At 33.5% G+C, this 21,296-nt stretch overlaps 1 protein-coding gene across 1 annotated transcript in view; it reads left to right on the plus strand.

Moving 5' to 3' along the window:
- The window catches only part of dock (SH2/SH3 adaptor protein dock), a 34,534-nt gene extending 15,214 nt beyond the window's left edge, over positions 1 to 19,320 (plus strand). Inside the window, exons 3-7 of the mRNA XM_072535068.1 lie at positions 1,687 to 1,907; positions 6,840 to 7,050; positions 9,252 to 9,477; positions 14,320 to 14,593; positions 14,843 to 19,320. Of these exons, the coding sequence (XP_072391169.1) occupies positions 1,687 to 1,907; positions 6,840 to 7,050; positions 9,252 to 9,477; positions 14,320 to 14,593; positions 14,843 to 15,046 (1,136 nt within the window). The 3' untranslated portion in view covers positions 15,047 to 19,320. The remainder of the gene's footprint in view (positions 1 to 1,686; positions 1,908 to 6,839; positions 7,051 to 9,251; positions 9,478 to 14,319; positions 14,594 to 14,842) is intronic.
- Positions 19,321 to 21,296: the final 1,976 nt, after the last annotated feature.

Below are 21,296 nucleotides of genomic sequence, written 5' to 3' on the forward strand. Positions count from 1 at the left end.
TGTGCCAGTGGCTAAGGACCATCTTACTGTAGTTTTGGTTCGCCATAAATATTTCTTTAGTACCCCAATATTTCAGAGGCATTTCGGTATTCGCCCTCCGAGGAGGTGTCCGGCTAGAAACTCCTCATTGGTATTGGCAAACTTGAATCTTTCGAAGTCCGGGCTTCAACTGATTAAAATATCACGAATAGATATAAGTATGATATGAAAAAGTATTCCATACAACCTTTCTAGAAGACAGAGCTCCCTTCTAAATAATTATATTGCTATTAAAACCTACGATATACCTATTACATTATATGTAGATGCTAGAGTTTTCAACAACTAAATCTGTAAATAAAAATAAATTATGAAAGTGATACCTGAAACATAGAACGTTATCATCATTTGGTAAAAATCTATATTGGAATTCCCTCTACTTCTTATCTGAGGTTTTTATGTACTTGCATTTATAGTATTTACAAATAAGTAGTAAAGTTTTAACCCATTCTAATTATATAATGAGTTCCACTTCCTTTCTTCGTTTGCGGTACTGTCATTTTAAAATATTTTAGTGGCATTCGTTTTCAGATTTAAATCTTCTTCATATTTCCCTAAGACCCGTTCGTACTGATTATTAAGTATAAAAAACTATTATAGTAATGGTTTAATCCGCTATAGTTAAATAGAAAATTTTGACATGTTCGTTTAGTTTCAGAACAGCAATATTATAAGTTTACAATGTACCTGGAGATCAGTAAAATAATCTCCAAATAAGTTAGAGATTTATTTTAACCTTACCAAACTTTTTATCTTACCAACTGACGTTTACCTAACCGCTTACCAAGACGTTTTTCAATATGAAATAGTGTTACTAACTGACAACCCAAGCAAAAAAAAAATTTTGGACATATCGACATCTGCCGTTGACCAAGTTATGTACTTCAAATACCTAGGAGTCGACATTACCAGTAGCAGAGGAGGAACTCAAAGCATAGAATATTAGAGCAGCAATGATATTTGAGTACCTACTTGACATTATCTGGAGGAACAACTATCAGTCAAAGATCAGTAATGACCTATGCTATCAAGACCAGATCGGAAACAGTTGCAACCAAGAAGCTCATATAACTGAAATAAGTACGGATAACTGAAATAAGTACGCTGAGATCCATTGCTGGTTACATTCTTAGGAACCGAAAAAGTAGTTTGTAAGATAATGCGGCGTCCAGTATATCGTAAGATGGGCTAGACAGAGACGGAGGGAGTGGACAGGCCACATCAGTAGAATGCACGATGAGAGGCTCGCAAAAATTGCAAGTCTGAAACATCCAATACATCGAGACCATCTGGAGACCTCCAAAACGATGGTACGGGAGCTGGACATCGAAGTCCCAAGATTTAGTTGTAAGAATAAACAGGACTTAGTTCTCAATTAAGAAGAAGAAGACTTTTGCCGTACCAAAGAGTTGGCAAAATAGAATATAAGTGATGTTTTATGTACCTATTCAATTGTCAAATAAATAGAAAAGGTTTTATTATTATTACATACTAAATAACTGGCCTAATTACTAATTGACGGTTTATTTTTGTTTCTATGTTTTGTTATAAAAAACATAACCTTACATTTTGGACTTATAAAAATTAAAATAATGTTTGACTTTAGTAAACTCAGGCAAATTTTAAGATCTGTTTTCTTTTATGTAGGCAAAAGTAGCCAAGACGACATTTGTTACGTGGTGGCGAAATATGATTACGAACACCAAGGACCTCAAGAATTAGATCTCAAAAAGAACGAGCGCTACGTTCTCTTAGACGATTCTAAACATTGGTGGAAAGTACAAAATTCGAGGGGACAAGCAGGATATGTACCAAGCAACTACGTAAAGAAAGAAAAGCCATCGTTATTTGACAGTATAAAGAAAAAGGTTAGTGTAGTATTATTTGAATGTTCTCTGATATGGTTTTTTTGTACGGCAATTTGCCAGATTTTGTTTAATATAAATAGCTTCAGAACAATATTTGTTTAATTAGTTATCAAATTATTTTTTCTAGTATATTTTACATCCATTTCGTGCACTAGGAATTTATTGTTTTAATCCCGTTTTCGTGTTTATCCCCTCACATATCATATTTAAGCAGCCAATCCCTCAGTTCTTTCCGCTTGTAGCTAGTTTCCCGATACTCTTTTCATATCATCGGTCCATAGTGTCGGTGGCGGTCCTCAGCTTCTTTCATAGTTTCTGGAACTCCATTCCATGATTCGTCTTGTCCACCGTCCATCTTGTGTTCTGGCTAAGTGCCCTGCCCAGTTCCACTTAAGCGTCGTGATTCTTTCAATGACGTCTTGAACGCCTGATCTTTGTCTGATTTGTTGGTTTGTTATGTGGTCTCGAAAGTTCCATGGCTCGTTGTGTAACTCTGAGTTTGTTAGCAGATTTTTGCGCCAGTGGTAACGTCTATGCTACAGAATTACATGTTACAGATGTTAATGCTACAGATTATAAACCTTTCTAGTGAGACACATGGGAATTGCACCTTCATTTTTGGTACAAAGTAAGCACTGGTTGTACATGTTACTAATTTTGACTAAATGTTTCTCATTAGTGACGTAAGTACCTGTAATCTATTCGGCTTTGCTTTAGTGCGTCCAATACTGTTTCAAACTCTACAGAATCAAAAGCCTTCTCGAAATCGACAAATGCAAGGACCAGTGGTATGTTGTACCCAAAGCATTTTCCAATTAATATTTTTATGGTATGGATTTTCAATTCTTTTAAAGCTGCTCTTACTTCTGACACTGTAATGGGTAAAAGTACTTCAGATCCCTGATTTATGAGAGTCCTTACTCGTGTCGGGAAGTTGTCTTGTGGTGTTACGCTGGTATAAAAGGTTTTTGTAAAACTCTATTACCACTTTATTATCCACAAATTTTAGATATCGTGCTTTGTGATCCTATATAGTTTTTATTTTCTGTCTATTCTTTTTAAAATTCTCCAATTTCCACAAGGAAAATAAATTCCTGCAGCTGACTGTATACCATGTATCACAAAAAGAGGTTTAATCTTTGTATATAGGTATATTTAACCCATTCTCCAGGTAGGTATATTCTCCAATTATTCTTTTGCAATATTCGCAAATATTTTGGTTTTGTTTCGTATTATACTTCAGTGTTAAGCACAAAAAACTTTATTCTCTATTATCTTGCAGTCTTTACACATGAACACATACAGGGTGGCCTAATAAAGTTATTCTATATCTTGGGAATTACAACAATAGTCCAGTGTCAGAGATATTATCTCTAAAAACGGGTCTAACAAGCTGAATTTTGCTGAGAATGTCAATTTTGAGGCTCCACGAAAAGTGCAAAAAGGTTTGCCACTCGGACTTTCTCCTAAAACCCTCCTTGTAGGACGGAACTAATTGATTTACCAAAAATCTGTACGCCTTAGAAAAAAGTGTTTCAAACAAGTAATGTAGCTGAGATAATTTTTAACAGAAATGTTTATAAGAACTTTTTCTGTATTCTCTCAGAAACAACGCTTGAAGCAACCGCTGATTTTGAATGTGTTACGAGCGCGAAATCAATTTTTTTGTGAAGAATGTAGCTTTGGTATAAAGCCAATAAAGTTTTAAATAAATAAACGTTATAAAATTTTGATTTTGAGTTTTGGCAATAAATATGAGGCATTTGAACTATGCCTAAAAAATGCTGGATTTAAACTTTCACATTACAAACAATCTCACGCCACAAGAAATGCTTTCACGAAGAGGGCATTGGGTGGAATTTGTAGCTGATGTTAAAGTAGTTTCGAAAAACGTACTTTTGCAATCGAAAAAAGTAGTTTTAAACCTTTTAGATCTCGTGTAATGTGAAAGTTTGAATTCAGTGTTTTTAGGCATATTTCAAATGCCTCATATTTGTTGCCAATACTCAAAATTGAAATTTAATGCTTAATATTATGCTCTAACAATAAAAATTCCATAGTGGCCGGTTAATGAAAGTAATACATTTTATTAATCTTTAGTCAGTTAATTTGCGGCAAAATGCAAAAATTGCATACGAAATCTGCACTCTTCGCCTAAAAATGCATTTTCTGTTTCGTCGATTGCACACTGACCAAAAATAATACAAATTTTATTTATAAAATTGATTTCGAGCCCATAACTGACATTCAAAAATCGCCGGTCGCTTCAAGCGTTGTTTCTGAGAGAACAGTTCATTCAACAGAAAAAATGCTAATAAACATTTTTGTTCAAAATTATCTTAGCCATTTCTTGGTTAAAACATCCCCCCACCTCATCATGCAACCTCTTTTGTCCACTGCTAGACATAGGTCTCTCCCATTTTTCGCCACACTTCACTGTTCTGTGGTGCGTCTTGTTGCCATTTCTTGGATATTTGTCTAATTTCGTCCATCCAGCGTATTGGTGTTCGTCCTCTGCTGCGTTTGTCTTCTCTTGGACGCCAGTCAATTAGTTTTCTGGTCCATCTTGAGTCTTTTAGTCTCGCTATGTGACCTGCCCAATTCAATTTCAGCTTGGCTATACGGTCGACGACAACAGTGATACCTGTTCTTTTCCTTAAGTTTTGGTTCCTTATTTTGTCTTTTTTTGTCACGCCGAGAATCGATCTTTCCATGCGCTTTTGTGGCACTCGCATTTTTAGTGCTGTTGTTTTTGTGAGAGTGAGAGTTTCTGCTCCGTATGTCATAATAGGAAGAACGCATTGGTCAAATGCCTTCCGTTTCATAGCTATCGGCATGTTGCTCTTAAAGATGTCTCTTAGTGAACCATACGCCGCCCAAGCAAGTGTTATTCGTCCTTGAAATTCACAGGTCTGATTATCCTTGCTTATTCTGAGTTCATTACCGAGATATATGTACTTTTCTGTCAACTCTACCACTTGATTTTGGATGGTTAGGTGTTCGCTGGGAACCAAATTTGTCATAAATTTGATCTTACTGATGTTCACTTTTAGGCCTATTGTTGAAGATACGTTTTCTAATTCTTGTAGCATTTTTTGTGTTTCACGCAGATCTTCGGTAATAAGTACTATATCGTCGGCAGAACGCAGAAGATTGAGCATTTCCCCGTCTATTGTTATTCCTCTATATTCCCACTTAAGCATTTTAAAGGCGCATTCGAGGACCGTTATAAATAATTTAGGTGAGAGAGTGTCGACCTGAATCATACCTCGCTTTATATGAATTTCTCTGCTGGTATCATGTAGTTTTACACGCTTTGTGGCGTTTTGGTACAATGTTTGTACTAACTTTGTAAGCCGGTAGTCTATTCTACTATTGTTCAGAGCAGTTATAATGCTGTCTAATTCCACGGTATCGAAGGCTTTGTGAAAGTCTACGAAGATAAGTACCAGTGATCTGTTATATTCTATCGATTTTTCTATTAAGGTTTTTACTGTTTGTAGGTGATCTTTTGTTCCGAATTTTGAGCGGAAGCCAGCTTGTTCTCGGGGCTGGTAGAAATCCAACTTTTTTTCTAGTCTTGTAATTATTCGGGTAAACATTTTATAGATGTGTCTTCTAGGTGCGCCTTGTCTCCTTTCTTGTGTAGTAAAATTGTTAATGCATTGTTCCATATTTCCGGTATGCAACAATCTGTTAGACACAGGTTAAACAAAATTTTTATTTGGTTGAGAAGGGCACGTCCGCCCATCTTTATAGCTTCTATTACGAATCCATCTTCTCCTGGTGCTTTGTTGTTTTTCATCTTTTTCATTGCGTCTTGGATTTATCTTAGTGTAATCTCTGGCATGAGCTCTAAACCCTGGTTGATGATTTTGCGTGATGCGGCGGCTTCCAAGTTCGTTTGGTCTTCTCTTTGACTTGTGTCTAGTTCTTGATAGAAGTCTTCAACTATGTGTAGTAGTTCTTCTCTATTTGATATGGAAACTCCTTCTGTATTCTTTAGTTTGTGTATTTCACATTTTCCATTGTTTAACTGTTTTCTCAGGACTTTCAGACTTTTATTCTCTTCTAAAGTTCGGTAAAATTTTCATTCTTAAATTTTCTTAAATCTTTCCTTATAGCTTTTGATACTTCTTTATTTATTTTTCGTAGTTTTTCTTCGTCAATGCTTTCGTTTCCTTTGATTTCTCTTCTAGTTTCCATTAGTTGCTTTGTTCCAATGGTTATTTTTTCGTCTTGGCGTCTTTTAGGGCAGCATTTTACTTGAGCCTCTCGAATAGCTTCTATCCCCCCACCTACGCGGGGGTATTTTATGTAGAAGCCTGGGGGTTGTAGCGGTAAACCTTTTTGCATCTTTTTTGTGGACACAAAAATGACATTCTGAGCAAAATTCAGCTTCTTCGTATGATTTTTAGAGGTTTAGTGGTATTTTCGCGTTTGACGACTGGAGTACAGATAGAGTTACGGGAAGAAAATTTCGTAACTAAGTTGACCAAGATAAATTTATAAAAATTATCTTGGAAGTTCCAAACATGACTGTTAAAGGCTCAACTTACAGGGTAAATAATATTAATAATTTTATTTGGATAAATATACCAATATTTATCATAAAATAATTTTAAATTCGTATTTTAAAAGCTTAATTGATGATAGAGCATACCCAAACAAGTTGTTGCCTTATTGCAAATGATAAAGATTGAGGGTGCTATTGAATATCGTGGAACCTATACGGCTAATGCAATTTTTACCTGAACTGATAGTGTAAGTGTCAGCTTAGTTTCTGAGTAATTCTTTTTTTATTATAAAATATCAGAAAGTTATATTTATGATGTTATATCTTTGGGAATAATGCATTAGCAATAAATTTAGCTCGTGCTATTGTCAATTTATATTAAACCGACATATAAATACCAATTTTTTTTATTTCAGGTGAAAAAGGGTTCCGGTTCAAAAACGCTTCCATCAAACAATTCACCTTCACGTACAGTAGAGTCCCCAAACATGGCGCGGCGTCTACCAGCTGATCCTTCTGAGGCCATTGGCGTAGCTATTGTCAAATATAACTATCAGGCTCAACAACCTGACGAGTTGTCACTTGTCAAAGGTTCTAGAATTCTTATTTTAGAAAAGAGCAATGATGGTAAGTTAAATTTGAATTAGATATCAAGGTTATAGAAATAAATTACAGAGTGACTCACAATCTACACACAACGCAAAAGTCTAAGGATATTTTAATAATTTGACAATACCAATGACAGAAATTTATTGATCATATAAATTTGCTTGTACTATATAAAACTGATAGCAATACGTGTTTTAGAATGTTTTTTATAAGAGACAAAAAAATCCACATTTTTATGTTTTGTTTATTTTTAATTTTAGTCACTTTATACCATTCTTGCTTAAAGGGTGAGTTAAAGATATTGTCTTACCATGCAACGACAACATTTAACGTTGTCCTTAACAACTTATATGTTGTTAGTCGTTTGTGGCGTCGGTTTAGAGACACTGGGAGTACAGCCGAGCAACATCCAGGACGTGGTCGCTCTACAACCGTTGCTCAAGACCGATATTTAATTTTAAATGCCAGAAGGCAGCCAACAATCACAGCACCCGAGCTGGTTAATGAATTACAGCTTGCACATAATGTAACAATTAGCAGCAGTACTGTGAGGAATCGTCTCCATGAAGCCAATCTTCGTAGTCGGCGACCACTGAGAAGTCCACCTTTATCTAGAGGCAATCGCGCTGCAAGATTAACCTGGTGTCAAAGAGTTTCAGAATTGGACTGACAATGACTGGGCCACAGTTTTGTTTAGAGTCTAGATATGGATTTCATCCAGATTCTCTCTCGTCGGACAAGAGTTTGGAGACGACCCGGAAATGAAAAACGATTACGACATCTTTAAGAAGTGTATGCATACAGAGGTGGTACATTAATGGTATGGGGCGGAATCATGATTGACGGAAGAACTGACCTCATTTTTCCACGTGGCTTTCTCACAAGTCAGCAATATTTGGACACTATTCTTGAACCTGTTGTGCGCCCGTTTGCTGCTGCTGTTAGAGAAAATTTTTACTTTATGCATGATAACGCTCGACCACATATTGGCGCATATTGTAATAAACTGGTTGGATAACGAGGGTATTGATGTATTGCCGTGGCCAGCACAATCACCGGACTTGAATCCCATTGAGCATGTATGGGACATGCTCCAACGAAGAATTACTCCACATATGGGCAATATCTACAATGAGTTTCAATTAAAAGAGCTTCTGAGAGAACAATGGGCACAACTACCTCAAGCAGACATTAACAATGTGATTCGGAGCATGAACAGTAGATGTAGAGCTGTGATAAACGAAGGTGGTGGCCATACTTTAATTTATATTTCGTATTTTTGACATTTTATGGTGGTATGTGAAACATGGGTGATTTGCAATATATTATTTTTGCTCCAATTTTCTGTTTTTTTTTGCAATTTATGGTTTTTGACATATTAAACAACAATTTAAACTACAAATTTTGTATTACTTTTTTTAAGTTGATTACAGATAAACAAAATACGTCTATTTATAAAAATATCCCTAGACTTTTGCGTTGTGTGTATTTATTTAGCTTGTGACGACCGGTTTCGACCACTACAGTTTTCTGGTCATCATCAGGTCACCGGTCAAGCAAAATTTTAAAATGATTACGGTACAGTCTGTTGTTAAGATGTAGTTTTGTATATGGATATTCAGTTTATTATACATCGACATATAAGGGATGTATCTTGAGGAGACAGTATAGGAGCTACCTTTGTTGTTGTGATCGATTGAAAATTACTTAAATAGATTTTATTGTTTGTAACAGTATAAATGATGTATTTATGAAGCTATTTACACTTATTCTAGAGGTATATTTTTTAAAATGTGTGTTATTTATTTATGTATTGAAAACCTGTTGCTAAATGATTTTGGAGTAATGTGGCTCTTAAACTAGACGGTAAATAAATAAATGAAAACCTAATTTTGATGTAATTTCTGTAGAAATTAGTTAAAAATTGTAGACTTGTTAATCGTTAATAGTAAAATAAAATTATTATTATTAAAAGACATAAATACAAAATTACAATTAACATAAAAACATGTAGAAAAACCCGTCACACACAAGATACTAAACAAATTGTAGATTAATTAATTCACTACATTAGGGGCTGATTGGATTTTTAGGGAGGAAGAGAGAATTTCTTGTAATTAAGAATCTGTACAATTTTTTTCATTATTTGAATTAGTTGATATAATTTACACCAACTTGTACTTGTAATTTTGATGATAATTTTAATTATTATTTTTTAGGGTGGTGGAGAGGTCAAAGTAGCAACATATCGGGATGGTTCCCATCGAACTATACCCAAGAAGAAGGCGATATCGATGATACTGTCCATACATATGCAATGGCAGAAAATGTCCTGGATATAGTTGTGGCTCTCTATTCGTTTTCTTCGTCGAACGAACAAGAATTATCCTTTGAAAAAGGCGATCGATTGGAAATTTTAGATAGGCCTGCAAGTGATCCAGAATGGTAAGCAATAGTTGAAAACCATAATAAACTTTGAATAATTTTTAACCTTTTATACACAAACAATAATGCTTTAACATATTCTACATAATACTTTCAAATTAAACGTAATAATCAGCTCTTTTTACATTCACTTATGTACAAAGGCCGTTCACACTTGTCCTCATACTTACTAGTCTTATGTCATTTCGGAGAATAGTTTGGCTACACTACAAATGCTCTACACGTCAATGGTAAATAAGATCAATATAGCCTGATGATTTGCAATCTCCGATAGAGCGGCTTAAGAAGAAGAATATCTTTGTAAACGCAGCCTACTGGGGATATATTTCAGGCACAATTAACCAAAAAGATCATTATGACGTTATGGTCGCTACAAAAAATGCTGTAAGGTTCGGAAAACTGAACTCAGTATAAGACAGTCAATTTTTGTTTTGAAATATATTCTACATTGTTTTAACATTTAGGCCTCTAGGAAGATATATTTTCGAGGGTTCATGTAGATTGTATTGACTTTTTCGGCCACGGAACGACCTTATGTGCTCTCTTACCTTATTTTTCACTCTGTAAAGTCGACTTTACACTACATGATTGATCAATGTGGTTTGTCATGTGATTTGGTCATGGAGTGAAATTTACATATTTACATTGTGTGATTTCTAATATAACTTTGTCATAAGCATTATTCATATGACTTTGTCATAAGCATTGTTATGCGGCTCGTCACAGGAGAATAGGACGGTACCAATTCCGCATGATTAAATCATATGATTCTCGGTAATATCTCTTCATGTAATTCTCTTCATGTAAATGTTATTGGAAGAAAACTGAGCCATTTGAAATACGCTGATAACATTGTAATATTCGCTACAAGAACTACAGACCATGATGACGCAACTATTTCAAGCTTCGGAAAAAGTAGGTCTTAAGATAAACTTGGAAAAAACAAAAATAATGACAAATACACCGAACATTAGAGAAATAACGTTGAACGACATAAATTTAGAAACAGTAAGCGAATACATCTACCTGGGACAGATAATGAAATTTAACAAAGAAAATCAAACTGCCGAAATTACCAGAAGTATAAGGTTAGCGTGGGCAGGATTTGGAAAACTGAGTTGGATCTTGAAAAGTACTAAAATAGAACAATATTTGAAAACCAGAATTTAAAATCAGTGTATCCTCCCTATACTCACATATGGTTCACAGACGTGGACACTCACCAAGTCTAATATGGATAAAATAGTAAAGGCACAACAAGCGATGATGATCACCATAAACAGTTACAAAAACTTGGAAAAAACAAAAATAATGACAAATACACCGAACATTAGAGAAATAACGTTGAACGATCTAAATTTAGAAACAACAAGCGAATACATCTACCTGGGACAGATAATGAAAGTTAACAAAGAAAATCAAACAGCCTACATTACCAGAAGAATAAGGTTAGCGTGGGCAGGATTTGGAAAACTGAGTTGGATCTTGAAAAGCACTAAAATAGAACAATATTTGAAACCCAGAATTTACGATCAGTGTATCCTCCCTATACTCACATATGGTTCACAGACGTGGACACTCACCAAGTCTAATATGGATAAAATAGTAAAGGCACAACAAGCGATGATGATCACCATAAACAGTTACAAATATAAATAATAACAAAATAACAAAAACAACTTACAATATTGCTATCACTATAAGAACTTAAATTATGTTGGCTGACATTTTGTAGCGGAAATAAATTATTACAAATGAAAAATATCTTTTTAAATAGAGCTATGCTAGAGGTTAAATTTTTTAAAAACAAAACAAATTCAAAATTTATGGTTAGGGATGTGCCAAATGTACGAAGAAAATAATGCCAACTGTCATATGTCAAGATTAAATTTTAAAACTTTATAAGTATAAATAATATGACAGGTAACCAATCCCTAATAAACTCATGGACAAAAATATCGAATATTTTGGAATTTTTCAATTTTTTTTTTGTGTAGTCACTATTATTTCAAAATAATTTTAGATTACTGATTTTACTTATATAGTAGGCTGATATACTCAATTGGTTTGAAATATTTTGACGTTTATTCAGCGTTTAGTGTCATTCGTGCATTTTATCATAAAAAACCTTTTTCACGTAAAGGAAAAAAAAGGTAAAAAATCATAGTAATTCGGTTATTTTTAGTTTAATCTATTAAGTTTTATTAAATATTATTTTGATTAAGTAAATTTAAAACAAATATGCCACCAATTCGAAACTGCGATGAAGCCCAAGCAGCATAGATTGTAATTTTGTACGAGAAAGGATATACACAAAAAAATATCGCACGTGGTCTCAGGAGAAGTCAATCTACAGTTTCGAATATTTTAAAAAGGTACCATGAGACAGGCAATTTTGTACGAAGGCCTGGTGAAGGATGTCCAAGGTGCACAACCGCAATTGATGACCATTTTTTGGTTCTTAATTCTACAAGAAATCATTCATTGGCATCGATGAACCTCAGAAATAAGCTACTATATGTCAGACAAGTTAATGTGAGCTCAAAAACAGTTAGACGAAGATGAAAAGAAGCAAACTTAAAGCCTAGACATCCTGTAAAAGTTCCACGTCTTTTCCAAAATCATAAAGCTCGTCGTTTAGAACTTGCAAGAAGACATATTCATTGGAATATCGACAACTGGAAAAATTTTCTTTTCACTGATGAGACCAGAATCCTATCATATAAGCAGGTGGTCGAAACCACGTCTACAGAAAAGTTGAAGAACGATTCACCACCTGCAATCTTACCCAGACCGTTAGTTTTGGAGGTGGTGGCATAATGCTTTGGGGAGGTATTAGTTGGGAGGGACGCACCGCACTTGTAGAAGTGATTGGATGAATGACCGGTGACACTTACGTTAAAAATATTCTGCAAGATCATATTTTGCCATATGTTGGACACATTGGATACGACAGATTCATGTTAATGCACGATAATGCACGACCACATGCTGCTGCCATAGTAAGTAAATATCTTGATGAGATCCAAATTCAAAGTTTGGATTGGCCACCATTTAGTCCGGATTTAAATCCAATAGAGCAGATGTGGGATCAGCTAAAACGCCACATACGACAAATAGCCCAGTCTGGTTAAAAAAAAAGGTGGAAAAATGTTTCGCAGATATCTGAAGCTTTTAAGACATAGGTGGGGGATGCTAGATGATGAATAGATGAAAAGATACTCCTAGTTTTACCTTGCGTTTTTTTTAAGCAATAATTTATGGTCACAATTTGATTTTTTATCTATAAATTTTTTCCCTTATATTTTAAATAAACAATATTTATGTCATTTTTTTTATGTCAAGAATATCTTTATTTTCCCGTTTTTTTAATTAAAATTGATAAATAATTTACAGAGATATTTGCAAAAAAGCAGTTTTTTTGCACTAATTTATAAATTTTATTAATTTTTTTATTAACAAAATAAAATGGTATTAATACATTTAAACATCAAGGAATTACCATCTTTTAGATTTGTGCGAAATTTCCCCCCGATCAGTCAAATATTTTATAAATTATTTAATTTGTTTATCCCTGAGGCTAATTATTTAAACTATTGAGCTTACCCTATGCATGTTGCTAGACACATTCAGCAAATTTCATAGGATTCTTTAAGACTTAGACTATCTCAGAAGTTAAATGCATATTGAGTTTTCATCGAAATTATTTACAAAATAAACGTTTGAAAAAGGGGTATGTTTTTTACTTATAAACAATTGTAATAACTTCTATATTTTTCAAGCTACAGACTTGTACGTATATTTTTGTCCATGAGTGTATTTATAATTTTACCTATTACAATTTCTTAACTTGTTATGAACGAAATTATTAGTGAAAAATGTCTATTGTTACTTTAAAAAAATTTTAACAAAAAAAAGTATCTGGTTTTCACTGAATATTATATCTTTTCTGGGGTTGGAACTGGACTCAAAACTCACTGCAAAACAAACAAATGCGTCTCACAAGCTGCAAAAATGGTCTGGAATGACCAGGGACAACAAAAAACCCGGCTTTTTAAAAAACTCAAGCTTTTGCTTGGAGCTATGTGGACATCTATAAAATTGTTTGGAACGCCGTCTTACAAATCTCTCAGGTGAAACACAACACGAACCAAAATTTACTCAGACAAAAACTGACACATTACGTTTGAGTATAATTCACATTTTTACAAATAAAATTTGCCGGTTCCTTTAGGCCATCCACGCTGCGTCTTCTCTCTTTAAAATCTTCTTCCAACCTAAATTCACTTCGACCTGACGCTCTGTCGTACCGGTTCTTGGCCTTCCTCACCCCTTGACCAGTCTTTGCACCGGGCAAATCAGAATTTTTTTTAGTGACGCCTTTCACAGGAAATTAGACCTTAACATGGCATGGGTTTGAAATTCACAGAATTTTTAAAACGCAAAATATGAATTATTTTACTACTCAGTGGAATTTTTCTTCGATAATCGAATATAAACAAAGACTCACTGAATTTTAAACATAGCCCAGGAGCGTATCAAATAAATTTTATACATTGAATATTCGATGGTTATAAGGAATTTATACATGCTACAATCACAACTAAAGTTTTATTCATAAGAAGAGTTACTTTACACAACAAGGATATCTATTAACCTCTTCACAAAGTTTATGACTAATTTCTATGAAGTACAAAAAAACTTTGTGAATCTTTTATCATAGAAATACAGAACAAAAAACAATAAAATCTTGATATCCTAAATATTTTTTTATGTATTTTTTTAATTTTGACAGTTCTATTATTACAAGGCATGCTCAGGAAAACTTTATTTCTCTCCCAGGTACAAAGCTAGAAATTCTCAAGCTCAAGTTGGTCTTGTTCCTAGAAATTACCTTCAAGAACTGAATGATTATTTGGACCGTCCCTTACAAGAGAGAAACAGACCCAGCACTATGGAAACCTCCATGGAAAGATCTCAAGTTTCTATGGTAGAAAAGCCGCACCTTATTGATAAACCATGGTATTATGGTAATATCACGAGGTATGTGTGTGATAATTTACTAAATCAACATGGCCATGACGGCGACTTTCTTATTAGGGATAGCGAAACAAATGTAAGTATTTTATATATGTTATTTATTATTGATTATATTGACTGCTATCCAGTTATTATTTCAACTGTGTGGATTGAAATATTATTCGGAATATAAGCATTTCCTCTAGATATCATGCAACTTATGAAGATTTTCTGCCTTATCATATTCACGTACATTCACAATCTAGTTTAAATTATGTAGTGTTGGAAAATAACATGTAAAAAAGACGACTGTTAAATATTTTCTTTATATATACAAATGTTTCAGATGGGCGACTATTCCGTATCATTGAAAGCGCCAGGTAGAAACAAACATTTTCGCGTTCACGTAGAGGGCGCCTTGTATTGCATAGGACAACGAAAATTCCATACTTTGGACCAGCTGGTAGACCATTACCAGAGGGCACCTATCTATACCAACAAACAAGGCGAGAAACTCTATCTAGTACGTCCTCTTCCAAAAACAAAATAACCGACAGTAAGTCCGTTCTCGTGAACTCCAAAATAGAATTAAAAATATGTGCTATCCGTGTGAGTGTTGATTTTATTTTTTCATTTTAGTCATTTGGTTTTTTGGAGATCAACTGGTCATTAAAAGTGTGGGTGTATTTTAGAAATATGTTTAAAAAACCATTAGCAATGTGCAGTACTATTTGGTAATCATTTTTATTCATCTTTAATGTATTTTCAAATCGACTGGTTTTGAATTATTATCAATATTAATTTTCGCAGGCAAATATCAACGCTTCTGTTGGTAACGTTTTCCCAAGTTAGTGATGGGTTAATAAGTTTACAAACATTTATGAGTTGATATTTGGGAAAACAAAAGTATATTTGAAGTCTCTCTTTTTGCATTAGATGGATCGAAAGTTCTCGAGATGTGGTTTAAAAAAACTATTTTTGTGATAAAAACTTTTTACCTGCGTCAAAATTTTGTTCTATACTATACTCTTCTGTTTTAAAAAATGTCCCTTGTAGAAGGTAGGTCAATATTATTATGATTCATGCTCGTTTAGTTGTTTCCTTTTTGTAATGAATCATTAGATTTAATTTTGATAAATATTTGATTAAATCTTTATGAATGGTTTAATTCAAACATTTTGTAAAGTACTTTTTAGTGTATGTAAACTTACTACTTTATTTAAAAAACCTTCAAGCCTTTGGAAGATCTTAATTTCGTGTATTGTAAAACAAACTTTTAATTGATAACGAATTTGCCACAAGATGCGTTGAAACAACATATGCCATTAAATGGTGTAAAGATGGCTCAAGACTAAAACCAAATACACGGAAAGTTAAGCAAAGCGCCAGTTGTAAGCGGAAATTCACGCCATTGACAGATGTGCGTAAATAAATATTGATAAGTGATGTCAGAGACATGAGATTGTCATATTGCCAGATAATAAAGCAATGAATAAGGCGCATAATTTAAAGAATTAGCTCTAAATTGGAATGTAACATGAAATGGAAAATGAAACAGGCTCTATGACAATGAGTTAATCGAAAATCATTATAGAAATTACAACCAAAAACGATTTTAATTTCTATAGTTATAGTTACTGTCAAAATCTCTAAAACAAAGCTACACAACACCGTATGCTTTCTCAGAGGAATAGGACTAGTAAGGTTACTTTGATTACTCAAGAAGTCATTAGTGAAATACAAAATGGACATATCTCATAGGAAATGCTGACGCGTTTTTGAAAATTTTTTTTGAGAATATTTTTAAAGGCTGTCAAATTTTAATGAGATGAACGATGATAATGCATCTTCTTAAGGTGCCTGTCCTCTCCGAACGTTGGCGATCATTCTGGCTATGATGACTTTGTTGGCTGCTATACGGAATATCTGTGTTGAGGTCTTTCTGTACCATGCTCTCAGATTAGCAAGCCTTCTTCATCCTGGGACCCTTTTTCCTTAAATTTTACCTTGCAAAATGCATTGGAGTAGCTCATATTTGCCTTGATTTCTCATTATATGTCCCAAGTACTGCAGCTTACGGCGATTGTATTCATCCTCCGTAATACTTCTTCATTGGTAACTTTGTCCATGGTATCTTCAGGATCCTTCTGTATAACCATAGCTCAAAAGCCTGAAGTTTTGATACAGTTTCCGCCTTCAATGGAGCCTCTTTTTTGTTTCTAGGGTGAGGTCATGGCTCTTGAACACAAAGCTTATAGTCAAGAATGCACTTTTTGACTTTCCGATACGACATTTAATCTCTTGAGTATTGTCCCACGACTCATTGATTATAGTTCCCAAGTAGTTGTACTGTGAGACACGTTCAATTCTTATTTGGTTCACCTACAGATTTGCTCCAGTTATGTTTTCCTTGCTAATGATCATTAGCTTGGTTTTGCTGATGTTTATATCCAGTCCATATGTTCTACTTGTTTCCGTTATTTTGTTCATTAAGGTTTGCATGGTTTTCTATGGTATTGTAAAACACTATTGTATCATCTGCATGCCGCAAGTTATTGAGCTTGACTCCATTTATTGAGATGCCTTCATCAATATCTTTTAGAGCCTCTTCAAAAATGCGCTCCGAGTGCAGATTGAATATCAGTGGTGAAATTATGCATAGTCTATATCTAAGCCAAAGTCTAAACCATTAAATTTTTGCTGTTCACATTTAAGTTTCGTCAATTGTAAGTTGTGGTATTAGTGATAACATTTTTGCGGTTTAATTAGGTGTTTGATGGACTACATACAAACGAATAACTAATAATATATACAAACCGGCAGCAGAGACGGAACATAACGAATCTAGGACTTTAACACTATCAAAAGGTCACAAGTGGTCGAGATATGCACTATGGACTTTCTGAGCAGGAACAGAAAATACTCAGCTCAGTACGCCATAAACCTTATAGACAGAAAACGGGAAGTTCGTTATTAGTCAGTCGCAGTGTACATAATCGTTCAGTCCGCTCTAAACATGTACAACTTAGACTACCAAAACTATCGACTATATATCGAGTCTATCGACTTTTGGTAAGAATTTTTATTCTGCCACTAGAGTAGTGGGAGAGCTGATTAAATGTTTGGTGATATTAGGATCGTGCTTCTATTTCTTACTTCAAATCTAGTTCTGTAACGATTCATAACTACAGTCTTTTATCAGCTTTCTAATATAGCATTACACTGAAAACTTTACTCTATTAAGCCGAACGCTCAGAACGCTGTTCATTATAACCATGTTAATAGCGTTACGAGTATTTCGGTAGTTACTATTCTTTATTGTGTTTTTTTGACATGGATCTCGTCAATCTTGTTCTTTTTTCTTGTCGAATATTTGTGTAACTTTATTTCTGTTAAAATTTATGTTTCGTATAATCTTTCTACTAAACTTGTTGATTAACGCGGGAGATCCAGGTTCGGTACCTGAGTTTCAGAAAAAACGTCGAAACATTTTTAAAATTGTTAAAATATCCAAAAAGCCCAGAACAACTAGGTCTGAATAAAATGAGTAATTTGGGTGAAATCAGTGGTAATAAAGGGCGTTTGAAGGGAAATAAAGAGGGCCTATTTTACTCGTAATTTCAGTGTTTGAAATCTAAACCATCAACATTTTCCAAAAACTATCAACTGTTTTATTGACATCGCTCAAATTTTGTTCTTTAATGGTTTTGCAAGCACTTTTGTTAATTATTTAAACATTGCGTCGATCAGGATTACTTCCTAGAACAGAAGGAAAGCCAATATATAATAAAAAAATGTTGAATATATGGGTTTTAAAGATGGTCTTCACCGTTAGGATTACTGAATGAATACTATCCAAAGAATTTGGATCTGTTGAAATACGTGTTTCTGATGGTCGAATCGGTGTTTCAGACTTTGCAGGTCATGTTTTAGTACAATACTGGTTAATAGTAAAGCAAAGGTAGAGTTTTTCCTCTATTATGTTTATAGTACAAATATCTTTTAATGACCAGTTTATCAGATAGTGACTAATTGATAACAAACCTATGTATATCTGGTCATATTGATTATATATTTTGTTTGTTTTTTGTATATATGATTTTTTAAGTTATCGAATTTTTAGTGTTAGTTTTTTAAGGCACAACTAGTATTCTTTTTATAAATCAAGGTGGCTATCCTATAGAATATATTATACTAATATTGATAATTTAATTTTAGTACAAAATTATACCAAATATTTAAAATTTATCAAAGATGATTGAAGTTACTGTTCTAACGTTTTATATAGATATTTCTTTGATCTTGAATCTTAAATGCCGTGGTACCTATAATAAACCGTCTTTAATATTTGATCCAAGAAACTAATTTCGGTGGACGAAATGCTGAATTATTTTTGTACATAAGAGTTTTTTGTCAATTGACTAGTCAGACAGAAGAATACAATGTTATAGAATAACCACCTTGTACTATGTATAAGGAGCAGTATGTATCGACAATATATCTCAACACTTGTAATTAAATGTTTTCATATAAAAAATATGAAAAAAAATTTTCGTCTTTCATTTGGTCTCGAATGTGTTATTAAATAATTGAAAATGGTAGCTTGTTATTTTTCGACTATAAAATGGCCACTATTGCTTAGAGATAAGACTGGTTTTGATGTTTTTCGACACAAATTTTAAAAAAATCTCAATAATGGCAAAAAGGTGAATGAGACAATTTTTGATACAGATTGCTTCTGGTAAAGAAGATATACCAAGTGATTTATTGAATACAGCTTTATAACAGTCAAATACTCAATATAGAAAATAGTATTGCCTGATATTATTGTGTTTCAATTACAGTGCACATAATCCTTTAGAAACCATAAGAGTATTCTACCTTAGAACAATAAATTTAATTTTTTTTTATTACAAGAAAGAGGGTTCATAGTTTTTGTCCTTTTTTAATTAGATGTGACAACTAAGATAATATTTGTACCTTGCTTTGTAAATTATAGTAAATAAAATTTCCAATTGAAACTCGAATATTAAAGAGTCAAAACAAATTCCAATAATATGTGAAAAGTTTAAAACGGTTAAATGATCAAATACTAAGTTTCTATATTAACTAATCGTCTTCCTGGTTTGGTTCGGGTGTTATTTGGATGGCCTGTGTGTAGGTCCACCTCAATGTTTCACTACTCTTTTAGGTATCTTCTTCAGAAGCAGGTGAAGAATTCAAAGAACAAATATCTATGACACTGAGATTTGTACACAATTACTTCATATTTTTACTATGGATCGTAGGAAAAGCGTGTTAATAAATTATACCGCGTGTGAAATACGTTCAGGAAACCTGTATAAATAAGAAACACCAACAAAAGTGTATAAATTTAATTAAGGATTAGTTTTGTTTAAAGATGCAGTATATACGATTTTCGCATGCGTTTGATGCAAGCGACTAACGCATTGGTTGGATAGTCTCTCTTGTGCATTAAGACGCATGCGATAGAACAGCTGATATTGAACTGACAGCGGGAATTTTATAATAATGGAGCATACACAGAAACAGATATTAAGAGAGCAATAATTTGAGGAAAGCATTTAAAAAATTATGCTAGATAATTTCAAAAAAAATAAAACTCATAAAATGTATGTGAGGAAAATTGAAGATCTACAATAGTTCATTTATGATCTACAATATTTTTTACTCAGTATTTTTATGTTTTTTTGTGGCTCAATAAAAATGTATTGTATTAGCTATTTACATAAATTGTATTTAAAACAAAAATATAAATTCAAAGTTTTATACTATAAGCAAAAACACTACCTTCTCACAGAACACCTGTTGATAACCTACAAATGCTCAATTTTTCAGTGTTTTGTGAATTTGACCTATGCAGTCACTGCAGAGCAATGCTTCTTCTTCCTCTTCTAGTGTCGACTCCATTAGTGAAGGTTGGCTATAACCATTACAAATTCGTCTCTATCTTCTGCTTTTCTTAAAAGCGCCTGTGTTTACTCCGGTACAGTCTCAAATGCTTTTCAGCCTGGATATTTGTCGTCTACCAGGACCCCTTTTTCCTCCGATTTTACCCTTCATAATCAGCTGCAACAACTCATACTTCTCATTTCTAAGTATGTGCTCCAAATATGCTGTCTTTCTCCTTTTAATAGTGGTCAAAAGTTCTCTGTCCTCTTCATATTCTGTGCTACTGTTTGTTGCCCTTTATTTTAGGATTTCTGATTTAAGAATGTTTGAAGAAGATTTGTCTTAATATTCATCTACAAGATTTTGCTGCACTTAGAGTTGTTGGGGATACGTTTTCCAGTGTTGGAGAATTGTCTTGGGTGAAAGATAATATTATTGTTCTTTACTATTTTGTTCATGCGGCACAATTTTATTCGGTTTGTGACTTCTTTTACTAGCTTGTGTTTGTTGAAGGGGTCATGTTTTTCTTCAAGCTCTTCAATTTCTGTGCATCTGTCTTTAACCACTGTTCTTACGAATCTTGGCTTTACGAATCTGTTTACAATGTTTTTATCGAATTTTTGTATTTATTTTTGAGCGGTCTTCGTTTATCCATAAGTGACAATATTCTTGCAGATACGTATTTCTTCTTTTTGTTACTTGGCGGACCAATTTTATTCTTTTGACTGTTACGATTGGATTTTTGAAGTTGCTTTTACACCTTGGTTAATTGGCGTGATTTCAATGATTGCCTCGTTTATTTTCCTTTGACTTTCATAAATGTACTTCAGGTCTCTATTTATTATTTTATTTTTAATATATATATATATATATATATATATATATAT

Source organism: Diabrotica undecimpunctata, chromosome 6, assembly GCF_040954645.1.
Source record: "Diabrotica undecimpunctata isolate CICGRU chromosome 6, icDiaUnde3, whole genome shotgun sequence".
In the NCBI taxonomy this organism is placed as follows: Eukaryota; Metazoa; Arthropoda; class Insecta; order Coleoptera; family Chrysomelidae; genus Diabrotica; species Diabrotica undecimpunctata.